Source organism: Diceros bicornis, chromosome 3 (assembly GCF_020826845.1).
Source record: "Diceros bicornis minor isolate mBicDic1 chromosome 3, mDicBic1.mat.cur, whole genome shotgun sequence".
Taxonomy (NCBI): Eukaryota; Metazoa; Chordata; class Mammalia; order Perissodactyla; family Rhinocerotidae; genus Diceros; species Diceros bicornis.
In genome coordinates this window covers 89225367-89242802 of record NC_080742.1, presented here as the reverse complement: position 1 = coordinate 89242802, position 17436 = coordinate 89225367, and the positions used below count along the sequence as shown (strand labels likewise).

Below are 17436 nucleotides of genomic sequence, written 5' to 3'. Positions count from 1 at the left end.
TCAAAAAAACATAAAGGAAGTGCTTCATGGTATAAAGACTGGCTACTAGGATTCAAGAGACTTGTGATCTAGTTCTAGTTCTGTCTCCATTAGCTATATGTCTTCATGTCAGGAATGAATGAATGAGTGAATCAAGGAGGAATTTTCCTCTAAGGTTCTACAAGCCTACCAGAACTCTACATGCTCTACAAGAACCTAGGAGCAAACTCATTGAATTCCTTCCTTTCCCCACAGTGAGGAAAATCCTGATGCTATGATCCTTCTTCTTTCATGACCTGATTTCCTAAACACATGTACAGTGAGTTTTGTTGCAAATGTCCTAAGTTCTTCAGTTTTTAACTGAATTTTGAGAATCAAATGAGTAGGGCTCTAAAAATTTTCGTTTGACATCAGACAGACATGGATTTTAGTCCCTGCTCAACTACTTACTAACTGTGTGCCTCTGAGCCAATCACATAGCCTCATGAAGCTTCTCTTTGCTCATCTGCGAAATGGGGATGATAGCGGTACTTACGTCATAGGGTTTGTTTTTTCCTTTTGTTAAGAAAAATGATAATTTCTGAATAGAAATCTCCATATTAGTACAGTTCTAGGCACAGAGCAAGCATTCACTTGATGTTAGCTAATATTAATTATTATATAGACTTAGGTCTAGAATTTTTAAATCTTATTTATGAGGAATTTAAGCCTCAGGCATCAGTTGCAACATGGCTTACACATTTTTCCAGCAATAGTTTTCTTAGCAAAGAGTCAATTAAGAGCCAGATATTCTTCTAAAATTAGCATGAATCATGGTTGCTCCTGTTTGACTTTCACTTCAAATGTTACTGATTAGACCCATCATCTCACCCGTTTAGATGTAAAATAATTGTTAATAATTGCTCAAAGAGTCTGAAAAAGGTTGAAACACAAACAAGCAAAGAAACAAACAAAAATGTTTAGTAAAATTGCTTTTGGGCCTGAGGGTGCTGCTTACAAATTGGTGGGCTTCACCAGGATCTGGGCTAACTGGCATGTAAGGGAGAAACCTGTTCCCATCGTTCACCTTAAGTAGGTGTTCTGTGCAGGCTCTTGCCAGGGCAGGATGTAGCCCCCACGGACATGAAGATTAATGTGGTCAAGAGGGGCTGGCAAGGACTTCCACTCTCCGCTTGCTTTAATGTCCTCACCCTGTGGGCCAGAAGAAGGTAAGAGATGATGAGGAGGAGAACACACCTCTCTGAACAAGGCGCTTACCAGACATCTTGCCCACTCTTCTAAACTTGCTGCCTGTTCATGATGCTTCAGCACACACCTGTTATTACACTTTTCCACATTCACCCAGCTGCTGTGTGGAATCTTGCATTGCTGCTATGACATCATGTCAGGATCCCCTGTCTTTGCGGGTTTTTATAGTACATACTATATGAGATCCTAGCACAGATCTCACCCTACCCTCACTCCACATCCCATCTCTGTGTCAGAGAGCACTGCCTGAGGAATCCTTTTTTCCATTTCTTATTGGCTCCTGACACACTCCCCACAATGGCATTTTTAGACCTTCTCTTTCACTTTGTCTCCATCTCCCTTCACTGACCCCCATTCCCACCAACTTAACTAATACCTTTGATTCCTGCTGGACAGAAATGATTAAGTGAGCTGACTTACTTTACAAATTCTTATCTTTAACTCACTACACCTTCCTTTATGTTTAACATCTTTATCTTGCCTCGTGTATGACAAGAAGTGCTCTCTCACCCCAAGCCATAAACCTCAATGTTTAAGAAACCATCCTCCCACATTTTCTCAACCTAGAGCAGGGCTTCTCAACTTCAGCACTATGGACATTTGGGACCAGATAATTCTTTCCTGTGGGGCTGCCCTGTGCTTTTTGGATATTTACTAGTGTCTATCCACTAGATGCCAGTAGCATCTCCCCTACCCCCTACCACATTGTGACGACAAAAAATGTCTCCAGACTTTGCCAGATGTCCCCTGCTAGGCAAAATCCCCTCATTTGAGAATCGCTACTTGAGAGGTAAGGAACAAAGCTACCATAACTCTCCTTCACTTTTGTTCCCTGGTGTTCATCTCATACAAATTCAACCAGTATACAACTGTAGGGATAGGTGGTAGAAGAAAGCACAGTGACTGGTACGCCTTCCCTGAGGTGGACTCTGCTTCACAGGCCTGCCTCAGGACTCCAAAGTCTACAGGACTTGATAAAAATTCCCAGCCCCATATCTCTGGATTTCTTCAGTTTTCTCACTGATATCTGGAGAAAATTAGACTATGTTATCTCTAATGACATTTCACTTCGATATCTTATGCATACTGGACATTTTCCTCCATTGATTACCCTACTTTCAAGTGAAACTTGATATATTTAAAACTGTCGAAGTTATCTTCCTATCAAATGCTTTATTTCTCTCAATATTTCCATTCTATTACACACTATGGCTAAATATGATATGATTTTAATCTTCTCATGATTTCATTTTCAATACCATGTAAGTTACAAGCTTGTTTATTTTCCTTTAAATAGTTTCTGCCCAGGCTAGCCTAACAGATTCCTGGTAAAATATCCATAAAGATATGATGATAAGACAAAATCTAAAATCAGCACTATTAAAATAAGAAAAGACAACCTAACATGCCTTTGTACAGGGGAATTTTCAGCAGCTACACAGGCATTGATTATGATTGAGAAGCACTGTTTTAAAAACCCAACATATGTTCTACACTGTAAACAACAAAGTGACCACAAGTAAAGTAGATAAAAACTTTGACGCACACACATCGTCTGCTCTTAATCTTCATAAAAATAGGTAATCAATAAGACATGTTAGAATACTTCCATGCCTCCTCCCTCCCAAATAAAGTCTACAAACTACAGTGCCCAATATGACAGAAAGGAGAGGGGAATGGACAGAAAAACCTTCCTAGCATGCTCAATCACAAAGGCATAACCGAGACAGGCAAAGAGCTCCACAGAGAACTGTAAACTGCTGATTTTGCAGCTCATTTAGAGAACCTGAGAGAGCAGATGACGATCCAGCCTCAGTCCAGCAGATCCATTCTAGTTAAATGAAGCAAATCAACCTCAAGGCACCTGCCACTTCATAAAACAAGTAGGAACTAAAGGCCGAGCAGTAAGTACTATAAATACGAAATCATTAAAAATGTTCAGTACTGACAGAATAAACAATTCGTAGATTAAGAAATCAAAAGTAGAAAAGAAAAGAGAAATATTTCCGACAAATTCTAGCATATATAATAACAGTACATGATAATGGAAGTTTAGCAAAGCAAAAATATTGGGAAATTTGACAATTTGGGGGGAAAAAGCTATATCCTTACATTTGACTATTCACCAAACGCATCCCAGTGACTTAAAACATTAATTCGATGATATAAAAGTTAAAATCTCTACATAAAACTATAAACAATTAAAAATAAAAAGTGGAAGAATATTTCCAACAAATATGGCAAAGTGTTATTAATTTAAAAATGTAAATATCCTTTAAAAATCAGTATGAACAGTTTAAGTAACTTAATAGGAAACTAGCAAGAGAATAGAAAGGTCGCAGAAGTATAAATGGCCTGTCAAAGATAATCGCAAATCAAATCAGTGATGAACATTAGGAACCACACTGCCTTTAAGAATGATAAAAAGACAAACACAAAAATCAAAAACACCAAAACCCAATAGTCAAAGCTGACAAAGATTTAGGGAGATGACCATTCCCGTCAAGTGCTGATGGGAATGTAAATTGTTTCTGAAGTTTTGCCAACTTATATTAAAGATTCTTGTTATATATAGTTATGTATATTAAAGCATCTTCTCTGGCTGGAAATTCAGATAACTACTGGTGATGGGTAGGAGTGGAGCACACGCTGGATATGCTCTCTTGAATAGACGAGATGGAAATTTAGGCTAACAATATTCTGTTGAATGGAAGAGATGGAAATTAGAACAACTCCAGAAACAGGAATTATATGAATTATACATAAACTCCTGCCTCACGTAGGCATATAACAACGCATGGGACAACAAAGAAACTCATTTCAGAAATAGGATCTGCTTGAATCATCTGCTCCAAGCGGAGAACCTAAGTCTCCATTATTGTTTACCAAGTCCAAGCCCTTTCCATGCTTTTGCTAACGTCTGTAAAACATCTTTCCTCTTCATCTTTTAGAATATTAAGTATCTTTACCTGGCACTTCTGTAAGCTGTCAGCGGGACTGGGTGCTGATAAGACCTTATTGGAAAGCAATTTGCCAATATCCATTAAAATTTTAAATTCTTTATCCCAGCAATTTCAACTGTGTTGGGGCCCAGGACAGGCCACCCCACAAGGGCATATTGATTATTTTGAATTAAAGTTACTTGAGAAGCAAAAAGAGCGTTCTGCCCCTCCTGTCTCTGTTCCCCCTAAAAGCAGGAAATAAATCTTCCATGTGAAAGGTGCTCTCCCAGCATCCTTATCACCAGAGCTAGGGAATTCAGGGCCAAGAAGCCTGTTGAAATAAACCTTGCTAATTTACTGCCTCAAGTCTAAACTCTGCTTAAATTCCTCACTAATTACATACCTCAAATCTAAGTCTCTTTGTCCTGTCATTCCTCACAAATTTATTCTTTCTTTCTGTAAAAGATATCTATACTGCCTGCTTTGTTTACTCTCCGAGCATCTTTTCTCTGTGATTTCCAATACATATGTATTAAACTGGCTTTTTCTCCTGTTAACCCGGTCTTGTGTCAATTTTATTATTAGTCCAGCCATAAGAACACAAGAAGGGAAGAAAGGGGATTTTCCTCACCCTGGAAACTGACAAAAACTTATACCAATATATATGTACAATGATATTTCCTGTAGCATGGTAATATTACTTATAAAAAGAAAACAGACACATCTAAATCCTAAACATCTACCCACAGAGGTGGTTTGCTAAATGATTCTGTAAAATAGAATATAATGCTGCTGCTAAAAAGAATGAGGCAGAGCTTCAAGTGCTGATATGCAAAAATCTTCAAGATATATTATTAGGTGAATTAATCAAGGGGTCTGATAGCATGTACAGTAAGATACTATTTATGCAAATAAAAAAGAATACACATATGCTAATCTATGCATATGCATTTATGTATTTATCAGCAAAGCTATATAACAGATTGTTAATGAGGGTTAGCTTTAGAAGAGGGACCAAGGATCGGGAGATAGGGAGTATTGTGAATTTTACTTTCCATTTTCCAATGTTTGCCCTTCTCCAATGTTTGAATTTTTACCAGTGGAGGTATTTTCACTTTCCTAATGTATTTTTGGCATCCTATATATCTTTGAGGATACTTTTCCAATCCCATATTACTCCTGATGTCTTCCATCCTTTAACCATTATACCTGTATCTCTTCTCCCTCTAAATTTCTATACTATGTTTTAATACTCCACAGTGTTCTATATATTGAATAATTAATTTATTCCTTTTCACATGACCAGATGGTGGAATAGATCTTATACTGTTTGCATATCCTCTAGAACAGGGGTGACAAACTTCATTTGTAAAGGGCCAGATAGGAAATATTTTAGGCTTTGTGGGCCAGAAAACCTCTGATGAAACTATTCAATTCTTCCGCTGTATTGTGAGCACAGTTACTGTTGACAATAAGGAAACAAATGTGTATGGCTGTGTTCCAATAAAACTTTATTTATAAATACAGGTGCCAGTCAGTTTTGGCTATGGGCTGTAGTTTGCCAACCTTTGCTCTAGAACAAAGAATAGGTACCAAAAATGTGTGAAGATTAATTAAGGAGACACTTCTCCGTTAATCCCAGCCATGGAATTTTTGTTCTAATTAAACATCAAAATTTTATTTTTTTCTAAACAGCTTGCTCCATCCACTTTTGGCTTCCTACATGATTTCTTTTATCTTTCCTTCCTCAACCAAAGCTACCTTCTATCTAAAAGCCACGTATAAAATCAGGAATTTCAGGAAACTTTTCTTTTCTTTGTTAGTGCTCACACTTCACTTTCTTTCATATGATGTAAATAATTATGTACATATGTTTTAGTGTTTATGACATGCAAATATTAGCTCCGGATTGGATGGCAAACTCCACAGGGAAACTTCTCCAATATCCCAACACCCAGAACTCAGTAAGATGGTTTGCACCTGGGTAAGGCTGGGACTAGAGTGAGATATATGAGGTGCCTAGGGTGCAACATTTATGAAGGCACTCACTCTCAGGGTCATGCAAATGCAGGGCCAGCCTTAAAAAGAAGAGCCTTCTTACACTGCGTGTACTAGGCGCCTTGTTTGCTTCACCCTAGTCCTGGCCCTACAACAAGTAGCCTCAATGCATTCAGAATGACTGACTGTTAGTGAATGGGACAGTCAACATGCAAACTCAGGACAAAGGCAAGGCTCACTTAAAGGAAGTTGGCTGCTCCTTCCAGGAAAGCCCTGGTTGGGAAGCACGTAGCAGAGTCTTAATCTTCTGATACCAAGAGGACAAGCCCAGCTCAGCAAAAAAAAAAAGGGAATGTCGGAGGCAGACTCAGGGCTCCACGAGATAGAGAAGAGAGGAAACAAAATCTCCATTGTCCTTGCACGGTTTTCACCTCATCCCACCCAACACCCCTCGGCTGAGAGGGGCCAGAGAGTGCTCTGTCTCTTGCCTTCCTGCTGTAGTTCTTCTGCTGTTTTTCCAGTCCTCTGCTTTATTCTCCTCAGAAAAGTCAGAAGAGGAGTCCTGGTTAGAGCGAGAGGAAACACCCCCTTTGATTCTTCCTCTAGAACCAAACTCTAACTCGTCTGTGTCCTTGCAAGAGAACTCTGCCTTGAAGCTTCTTTGGAAGATCTTGTTTTCCCAGCTGAGTCTCTGGGGCTAAGACTAGCCCAGCAAAGTCAGATGACAGAGAATGAAGTGTTCATTCCACACGTCTAAATGCACTTGCATTGCTCCAGCTCACAAGGGTTGGGCCTTATACCTCTGTGTGCATTTCACACAATGCTTAAGACTTTGCTTACCTTAAGAAATTACTTTTAACAATTCTTCTTTGAGCATCTATGTTATAGAAGGAGGTATCTAATAAAAAAGACAGAGAGGAAAAGACCTCTAATATTTATGAACTTACGGTCTAGTAGGGAGCATATAAACAAAAACTATAGTTTACAGTGTAATTTCAAGTGTTTACTGGTGTCTGTTGTAATACAGCAGCGTGAATAGTAGTGGTATCAAGAAAGACAAAAACTAACACATAAAGAACACTCACGAGAAGCCAGGCACCAAGTGAGGTGCTGTTACGTGTTATCTCACAACAATTCTGTGAGGGAAGTGGTCTCCCCCAGTTGCAGGTGAGAAAACTGATGCTGCAAGATTAAAATGACTTGTCCAAGGTCACACATCAAGTGAGCTACAGAGGCAGAATTTGACCCAAGGTCTGTCAGATTCTAAAGCATGTGCACACTACCATTTTCCCAGGTTATGTAAACAATCAGAAAAACTTACCGTGTAGTAATCATACCAGCGGGCTCTAGGGAAATATGCAGTGACATTTCTGGCATTCTGAAATTAAACACAAACAAGGAATGGGCAGTGGGCTCTGTTATCTTGGGCAGAGCAATCAATTCGCTTAGTAAAGGATCAAAACAATAGTGATGGCCTTGAACCCACATGTCTCATTGCTCTAGAGGTCAGAAATGTTGGGGAAGCCTTCCTTCCCTTCCCCTTCTCAAACAGGGGAGATTTACCTACTCAAAAATGGTGGCTTTCATAAAACCCGTTGGGATCCAGGGCTTTGGGGGAAAAAAATACCATTTGCTTATAGACTTACCAATACCCTCTCTAAAAAAAAAACAATCTGAGGTTGGGCTGGGGCAGAAGAAAATTGTGTAGGTTTATGGTGCCAATACTTCAGAAATTATGATCAGTGCAATAAGTTTTGGGGAGTAAGCAATTAATTGATATTCTAATCAGAAGCCTCATCTTCAACAGAGGAAGTAAAGAAAAGGCTGCCTGAGGACCTCTTATGGAAGGAAGGGAAGGGCTAGCCAGCAGCAACAAGATTTTACACATTGCTACAAACAATCTTTCTGAAAGGTTCTGCTTTAATGGTGATAGAGGATTGTAATGAATTCTTTACAATATTGCTCCCACCTGACCCACACTGCTTATTTCAGTTAATGGAGAAATGATTCTATCTTCACATATATCTAAGGTGTTTTCCTTCTTTATTGGCCAATGAATCAGAATTTGTTATGCTGATTTTAAAGGCAAGGGAGCTGAATACCAGAACATCTAGGTGATGGACTTCAGCTCGGAGGGAGAGGAGGAGACAGAGGTAGGATAAGAAACCACCTCTCAGGACCCTCACCAGACCAGGTCTCTTCTCCTCACCCTGTCCACCAGTGTCATAGCTAGGATCCTCTATGCATCAGAGGCTTCCATACTCACAGGCTCCAAGACAGGGCTGATAAGGAAGGCTGGGCCCAGCAGGAACTGACCGTCTATATCCCAGGTCTCCTGGTCTGACACAAACCTGGAAAGGGAAACCAGAGGTAGCACAATGAGGACCCCAGGACAAGTTCAGACGCAAGTCAGAAATCTAGTTGCATTCCATGCTATCCTTTACTCTTTCCCTAGGTCTATCTTAATCAGGTACATACTCACTTTCTACAACTCATGTTCTTCAAACCCCAGAAATGGTTGGATTTAGACATGTTCTTACCTATAAATAGTTCCATGATTTTTAACAATGATTTTTAACACATTTGAAACAGAAGAATGGCCTTCATCCCTCAAATATCCCCCTGGAATGTGTTCTCTTGTGACCTGGGCTGCTAAAAAAGATAGGTAGGTCTTCACATGCCCAAATTAGAAATTGTTCTGTGGTGTACTGTATCATTTTGAAAAATTTTTTAAATTCAATAGCCTTTTATCAAAGACCTAGGGTATGACTGACATTGCACTAAAAGGAGTGAAAACATGGTCTGTGCCCAGAGAGCTTATGGCAAAGGCAATCATGACTTTAATTTAATTCGGAAGAATTGTTTTCTTCAACTGCCACCATATAGAATGAAATTATCCCTTAGTCATTGGGATTCTGGCTAGACACTCACTCATGCAGAAGAGGTCGCACAACAGTGCTGCCCTCCGTGTGGGCCAAGTGCATCAAGGTGTAGAGATATGGCAACAGAGTGTATCTGGTCTGCAGGACATTTTTGGAGATATTCACAAAGGTGTCATCCCAGGACACAGGGTCTTGCCTCTAAAGGAAAAAATAAGAATGTTCAGAGCTCACCCTAAGGGACATGGGGGACTTAACAAGGTCACTGAACATTCATTCCAAATGAAGATCACACATAGCTAAACCAAAGATGATTATTGGTGAGACTCAGAATATTTTTAACAGACAGAACGAGGTCACTGAAGCTCTCCCAGGGCAGCTAAGAAAATTTCCCTGTAAGATGTTATTTTGGGGATATATTTGGTACAATACTGCCCAAACAAAAAGAATAATCTAAAGACACTGAGGAATATGATTCATTGAAACATGAGGATCTTTTCATGTACCTGTTGGTTACTTGTATATCTTCTCTGAAAAAATGACTATGCAGTTCCTCTGCCCATTTTTTAATCAGATTGTTTGTTTTTTTGCCATTGAGTTGTATGAGTGCCTTATATATTTTGGATATTAACGCCTTATCAGATATATGGCTTGTAAATATTTTCTCCCATTCTTTGGTTGCCTTTTCATTTTGTTGATTGTTTCTTTTGCTGTGCAGAAGCTTTTAGTTTGACATAGTCCCACTTGTTTATTTTTCTTTTGTTGCTTGTTGTTTATGCTTTTGGTGTCATATCCAAAAAATCATTGCCAAGAATAATGGCAAGGAGATTTTTCCCTATGTTTTCTTCTAGGAGTTTTACATTTTCAGGTCTTAAATTTAAGCCTTTAATCCATTTTGAGTTAATTTTTGTGAGTGGTGTAAGACGAGTTCAATTTCATTCTTCTGCATGTGATTATCCAGTTTTCCCAACATCATTTATTAAAGAGACTGTATTTTCTCCGTTGAGTATTCTTGTCTCCCTTGTCAAATATTAGTTGACAGTATATACAAAGGTGTATTTCTGGGCTCTCAATTCTGTTCCATGGTCTATGTGTCTATTTTTATGCCAGTACAATACTGTTTTGATTACTACAGCTTTGTAATATAGTTTGAAATCAGGAAGTGTGATGCCTCTAGCTTTGTTTTTCTTTCTCAGTATTGCTTTGGCTATCCATCGTCTTTTGTGGTTCCATGCAAATTTTAGGATTGTTTTTTCTATTTCTGTGAAAAATTCCATTAGAATTTTGATAGGAATGGCATTGACTTTATAGATGGTTTTGAGTAGTATGGACATTTTAACAATATTAATTCTTTTGATTCATGAACATGGGATATCTTTCCATTTGTGTCTGTTTCAATTTCTTTCATCAGTGTCTTATAGTTTTCAGTGTACTGATCTTTCACCTCCTTGGTAAATTTATTCCTAAATATTTTGTTGCTTTTTGATGCTATTGTGACTAGAATTGTTTTCTTTATTTCTTTTTCAGATATTCCATTGTTAGTGTAAAGACATGCAACTGATTTCTGTATGTTGATTTTATATTCTGCAATGTTACTTAATTCATTGCTTAGTTCTAACAGTTTTTTGGTGACATCTTTAGGATTTTCTATATATAAGATCATATAAACTGGAAACAGATAATTTTACTTCTTCCTTTCTGATTTGAATGCTTTTTTTTTTCTTTTTCTTGCCTGATTACTCTGGCTAGGACTTCCAGTATTATGTTGGACTTCCAGTATTATGTTGAATAGGAGTAGTGAGAGTGGGAACCTTTGTCTTGTTCCTGATCTTAGAGGAAAAGCTTTCTACCTGTCACCACTGAATATGATATTAGCTGTGGACTTGTCATATACAGCCTTTATTATGTTGAGGTACATTCCTTCTATATCTAATTTCTTGAGAATTTTTATCATGAAATGATGTTGCATTTGTCCAATCTTTTTTCTGTGCCTATTGAGATGATCATATGATTTTTATCTTTCATCTAACACCACATGTTACTGTGGTGTGTCACTTTTATTGATTTGCATATGTTGAACCATCCTTGTATCCCAAGGTTAAATCTCACTTGATCATGGTGTATGATTCTTTCAATGTGCTGTTGAATTTGGTGTGCTACTATTTTGTTGAGAATCTTTGGATCTATATTCATCAGAGATATTGGCCTGTAGTTTCCTTTTCTTATAGTGTTCTTATCTGGCTTTAGTATCAGGGTAAAGCTGCTCTTGTAAAATGAGTTTTCTCCTCTTTGATTTTTTGGAAGAATTTGAGAAGGATTGGCTTTAACGTTTGATAGACTTCACCAGGGAAACCATTTGGTCCTGGGCTTTTCTTTGTTGGGAGATTTTTGATTACTGATTCAATCTCCTTACTCATTATTGGTCTGTTAAGATTTTATATTTCTTCATGATTCAGTTTTGGTAGGTTGCATGTTTCTAGGAATTTGTCCGTTTTTTTCTAGGTTGTCCAATTTGTTGGCATATAATTGTTCATAGTCTCTTATAATCCTTTGTATTTCTGTCATATCAGTTATAATGTTTCCTTTTTAATTTATAATTTTATTTATTTGAGCCTTCTCTCTATTTGTTTTAGGAAGTCTAGCTAAAGGTTTGTCAACTTTTTAATCTTTTCAAAGAACCAGCTCTTAGTTTTGTTGATCTTTTCTATTGTTTTTCTGGTCTCTATTTCATTTATTTATGCTTTGATCTTTGTTATTTCCTTTCTTCTGCTAACTTTGGGCTTAGTTTGTTCTTCTTTTGCTAGTTCGTTGAGGTGTAAAATTAGATTGTTTGTTCGAAATCTTTCTTTTTTCTTAATGTAGGTATTTATCACTATAAACTTCCCTCTTAGAACTGCTTTTGCTTCATCTCATAAGTTTTGGTGTGTTGTGTTTCCATTTTCATTTGTTTTTAGACTTTTTTTTATTTCTTCTTTGACCCATTGGTTGTTTAATTCTCACATATTTTTGAATTTTCCAGTTTTCCTCCTATTATTGATTTCTAGTTTCCAGAGAAGACATACAAATTGCCAACAGGTACATGAAAAGATGCTCAACATCATTAATCATCAGGGAAATATAAATAAAAACCACAGTGAGATATAACATCGCAACTATTATAATGGCTACTATCAAAAATACAACAGATAGTGTTGGTGAAGATGTAGAGAAAAGGGAACCCTTGTGCACTGTTGGTGGGAATGTAAATTGATACAGTCACTATGGAAAACAGTGTGGAGGTTCCTCAAAAAATTAAAAATGGAATACCATATGATCCAGCAGTCCCACTTCTGGGTATGTATCCTGAAGGAAATGAAATAAATATCTCAAAGAGGTATCTGCGCTCCCATGTTCATTGCAGCATTACTCACAATAACCAATACGTGGAAACAACCTAAATGTTCATTCATGGGTGAATGGATGAAGAAGATGTGGTGGATAGATGCATACATACATACATACATACATACATACATACATACATAAAATGGGATATAATGCAACCATGAGAAAGAAGGAAATCTCGCCATTTGCAACAACATGGACGGACCTTGACAGCATTGTGCTAACTGAAATAAGTCACACAAAGAAAGATAAATATTGTATCATCTTACTTATATGTGGAATCTAAAAAAGTTGAACTCATAGAAACAGAATGGTGATTATCTGGGGCTGGGAGGTGGGGGAAATGAGATATCAGTCAAAGGGTACAAACTTCTTGTTATAAACTGAATATGTTCTGGTGATCTAATGTGCTGCATGGTGACTGTTCTTAACAATATTATATTATATACTTGAAATCGCTAAGAGAGTAGATATTAAACATTCTCACCACAAAAAAGAAATGGTAATTTTGTGAGGTGATGGAAGTGTTAACTGACCTTACTGTGGTAAACTTTTCACAATACATAAGTATATCAAATTTAGAAAAATGATGGCTTAATGGTTTTGAAGATGTCTCTGGGGAATAGGGACTGCATTAATTATAGTTTAAAATTGAAGGCTGTGTTCCTGGTGACACAAAACTTTTGAGCTATGAGCAAATGTCCTACCCTGGTCCCAACAGTGTTGTGGTTCCTCGCGAAGGGGTAAAAGGCACCCAGTTGCATCCAGCGAACACACATCTCATATTCAGCATCTTCAAAGAACCCACAGATATCTGCTCCTGTCTGAAACAAGATGGAACAAAACAAGCCTGTTGATGATTTCTGAAAGATATCACCATCTGCTTGATTGGAAGTGATCCAAAGGACACTTACATAGGATATGCCAAAGAGGCTAAACTCCATCATGCCTGCAATGAGAACCACAGCTGTGTCAGACGAGGCACTCGTGACCTGCCTCCTCCTCCCTCCTCAAAGAATCCTTTACTATCAAGGATCCCAACTCCCCACCCCAGTGGCAGAGGCCCCTAGGAATAAGCCCACACACCAATGATAGACTTCTTCATCTGGTCCCATGCAGCCGTGTTGTCTCCCAGCCAGTGTCCTCCCCAGCGGCCAGAAGAGGGGAAAGTAGAGCGGGTGATGACGATCCCTCGCTGTCCTGTCACCTCCTGCACAGCTCTGGTTGGAGGGGAGCAAGGAGGTGATTGAGGGCAGAGCAGGGGAGGAAAGGCCACTGAGCTTCTCCTCCCAGAGCTCCTGAGCCTAGGGCACAGTGACAAAAATGTTTCCCACATTACTAGAGGGAATATGGAAATCTGAGTCACAATGATGTCCCCACTGACTGACTCTGGATGATAGAGACAATAATGACAGTTGTGTCTTTACATAATGTTTTATGATTTACAAAAAAACTTCACCATGTAATAAACTCAGTAGATCACCTAAAAGTAATTCATAATCACTAAATCTTACTATTTGTTTACTCAGTACTTAGTTTTATATATTTGGGGAGGAAGAAGGTGAATTCCTTTATAAGGCTTTCCTTAGGATAATTCTTATGATTCATTGACTGAGCACACAAAATGGGACAGTGCTAATTCAATAGAATGCCAGTTGGCTATCCAACAAGAATGACCAAAAAAGAAAAAAAATCCCAGTGGAGATGGGTCACTTTTGAAATAAAGGAAAGAGATGTCCAGTCCTCTGTGCTCTCTTTGTTTCTTACAACTATAGTTATTATAGCATCAGCCACACTGTGTAATCATTGCTGGTGTCTCCACGTGTGTCTCCTCCACCAAGACTATTAGTTTCTCGTTGGGAGGACCATACCTTATTTAAATCTATTCTCCTAACTGTAATTACAGGGCCCGGCTCTACAATTATGAATGTTTGTTTAATAAATAAGAATTATTACATAATTATAATTAAAATCTTATTAACCCTTGGAAAGGGGAACGAAAGGAAAAGCAAGGCAGCTTCATCAGTCACTGGCTGTCACTGCAGGTGATATGGATTGGATATGGGAGATGGTGACTCACTCATACGTGGGTCTGGTCTGGGACCACCCGTACAGGCTGTGCACATCGTAGTGCCTCACCACGGAGCCGTCTGGCAGGATCTGCTCACTCTCCATGCACAGGGTCTTGCTGCTCAGACCACTGTCCCTGGCCTCCAGATCTGAGGAGAAAGATCTAGTGATGTAAAAGCCACCTCTGATCCTGATCCAAGAATGTGCTCCAGGAGAAAGCAGGGGCATGGGGAAGACCACACAGTTGTCAGACACTCACTATATGACAGGCTTCCATCTAGGCTTTTAGCGTGTAAATTATTTCATGTAATTCTTATCATAATTCTATGAAGAAGACATCATTATCCTCTTTTTAGAGTTTAAAAAATTGAGATCTGGAAACATCAAGTAATCTGCCGAAGGTCACACAATTCACAGAGAGTATAATCTCTGAAGCCAAGATGTGCAAACGTGTATAACCCCAAAGTCCATCGACTCCATGATCAGGGGAAGTTGCTACTTTCTGCCCCCCTGGTGGCACAACAAATTCCTGTGGAAGAATTAACATAAACCTGAAGAAGTAAGAAACTCAGGTGTAGAATACTTTGGAGACATTACCACTAAGTGTTTTCTGAACAAATTCGAGAAATTCATCCAACAGGGCCAGAAACTTGCACACACCCAACTGGGTAAAGTGCTTGAAGCATACTTGCCTTTGGCCCCCCAAAAACCACAGCACCAGTATGTGCCCTGAGCAGTCAGGATAAACCCCTGGCTGCTGGGATCTTGCGGGGGTCAGTCTTTGTAGCCACAGCTCAGCCAGCAGAGAGGGCCAAGGATCCTTACATGGCATATAGGGAGGGTGGTTCAGGGTGGCATTCCTGCAGCCTGAAGGAACTGCCCCATTCACAAAGCTTGCCGGTTCATTCATATCCTAGAAACGTCAGATACAGAGATGTCTTACTTTTTAAAACAATTACATCCTGTCAACTCAGAGACAAGGAAGTAGTGAATAAATCACTCACCATCCAGTAATCCCAAGATAGCAGCCCAGAGAGACTCATCAAATCCAGTTGAGAACTGATTAGAAAGATCGTTTAAGCCCTACAGAATGACTGCCTAAAGGATTTTTAAAAAATTCCCTCTCAGAGTGTGAGGCCAGGCTCAGATCCAAGGAATTCCTGGCAATCACCTTGGAGTTTTACAGCAGGGACTTCGGGCAGGTACAGGGTATGAGGAGCATCCAGGATGCTCCACTCCTGACTTGAGGAATTGCAGCCTGACATGTCCAAAGTCTTTCTTAGATGATTATCATCCTCCTTGATTAAAGGTCAGTGATACACATGCTTTGACACACAAAGAGAGAAACGCACCCATCCACATGTACACAGACACAAACACACACACGTACAATCCACATGCCATCAAACTTCAAGCTCTTCTCTGGATCTCGTGGATTGGTGTATAGTTCTTCCATCTCCCTCTTCCACCATCTGACGGTTGAATTACGGAAAAAGTCTGGGAAGGCCACATAAGCTCGGTATAGCTGTAAAAATTAGATATAAATTATTCGTCCCAAATAACTATATTAGACAGCAAACAGGCATTTCCTGAGAGCTTAACTCATGCAAAGCAACACACTACATATGATAGATAATCCAAACAGAGCTTACATAATGTTTTCAGCTTTTTTGAAATACAATGAGTGCAAAGAAGAGAAATTAGCACAAATTAGACACCTTCTTAGCATGTGGAAAGCCTCCATGGACTTTTCCTCTTTGTATCAACATGAATGGTAGCAATCAACACCCTGAACTCACTACCTCATGTGTTAGATGCCCAACCCTCAACTTATGTCCTGCAATTTCCTAAGCACTCCTCAAAGACAAAGCACGAGCCAGGGAGAGACTGCAGCTTGAAAGGGGCAGACATCAGATGCATCGTCAACAGGTTGGAAAGAAACATCCAGGTAATCTTCTCCTATCTCATTCCTATTGGGGAAAGGGGGTGAGAGGTAAGATTGCATTTTATTATATGAGACTATCTAACTAGTATGCATCTGTGTTTTCCATAGTTTCAGAATCACCTGAAAACTACTGACGTGTGTCAAGTCAATTGGGAGGATTAAAGAGGAAGTTTCAATTTCCCCTTCTCTTTATCTTCCTCAAATAATGAAAGACGTGTCTTTATTTTAACCAGGAAAGTGGATCCAATGCATAACTTCTAAACTGTAGTGTAAGCTTTATGATACCGAGGACCTTGTGTTATATTCTTCTGATTGATCTTCATATTCCCCACAGCGCTTAGTTAAGGACCTGACATAAAATAAACGCTCAGTGTATAATGGTGAATTCACACCACTTAGTGGCAGCAAATATTCATAAATTTCTATGTAGCCCATGCTGCTTGTTTTGGAACTTTACAGTCCTTTGTATGTTTCAGTAAATAGGTTCCTCTATGTTTATCAGTGCATTTTAAGAGTTAAAGAGCTAAATAATGCTGGTAGCAAGGGTGGAGGGGAAACAACAGGTAGAGGAATTGGTCCCGGGAACCCCGAGTTCTTATACACAATAGACAAAAGGAAAGTAGGAACCCATATGTCTAGATAAAGGGCAAAAAAGGATCACAAAGAAGAAAACAAGAAATGGATCAGAACACAGGGATCCCGCTCACAGAGAAGAGAGATGGTAGTGAGCCACATCACTGAGAATCTCATGAAAAGAAGGCATACCAAGGATGCCTTTTTGTTAGAAAATAGAGGTAGAAACATGGAACCAGAAGAAGAGAACCTTTCAACAGAAACAGAGTGCTCCAGCTCAGGCAGGGTTAGAAACACGGGGGAGGGGAGGGGAAAGAAGGATTAGAATAAACAGAGTCAATACCAGCCATGTCTGAGTCATAATTGAATCTCATATGGGATACAAGTGAGACATTTGACCAATTTCGATCCATTAACC

The 17436-nt window shown here is 39.0% G+C and overlaps 1 protein-coding gene across 2 annotated transcripts in view; it reads right to left on the bottom strand.

Annotated features, from left to right (window-relative positions):
• MGAM (maltase-glucoamylase) overlaps positions 1–17436 on the bottom strand; it is a 185146-nt gene that overhangs the window by 98115 nt on the left and 69595 nt on the right. For both annotated transcript variants that reach the window (XM_058531697.1, XM_058531688.1), the window contains exons 36-45: positions 15891–16025; positions 15326–15413; positions 14511–14649; positions 13517–13650; positions 13345–13379; positions 13138–13254; positions 9099–9247; positions 8434–8518; positions 7489–7545; positions 1046–1170 (exon numbers count right to left, since the gene is read on the bottom strand). In XM_058531697.1, the coding sequence (XP_058387680.1) occupies positions 1046–1170; positions 7489–7545; positions 8434–8518; positions 9099–9247; positions 13138–13254; positions 13345–13379; positions 13517–13650; positions 14511–14649; positions 15326–15413; positions 15891–16025 (1064 nt within the window). The remainder of the gene's footprint in view (positions 1–1045; positions 1171–7488; positions 7546–8433; positions 8519–9098; positions 9248–13137; positions 13255–13344; positions 13380–13516; positions 13651–14510; positions 14650–15325; positions 15414–15890; positions 16026–17436) is intronic.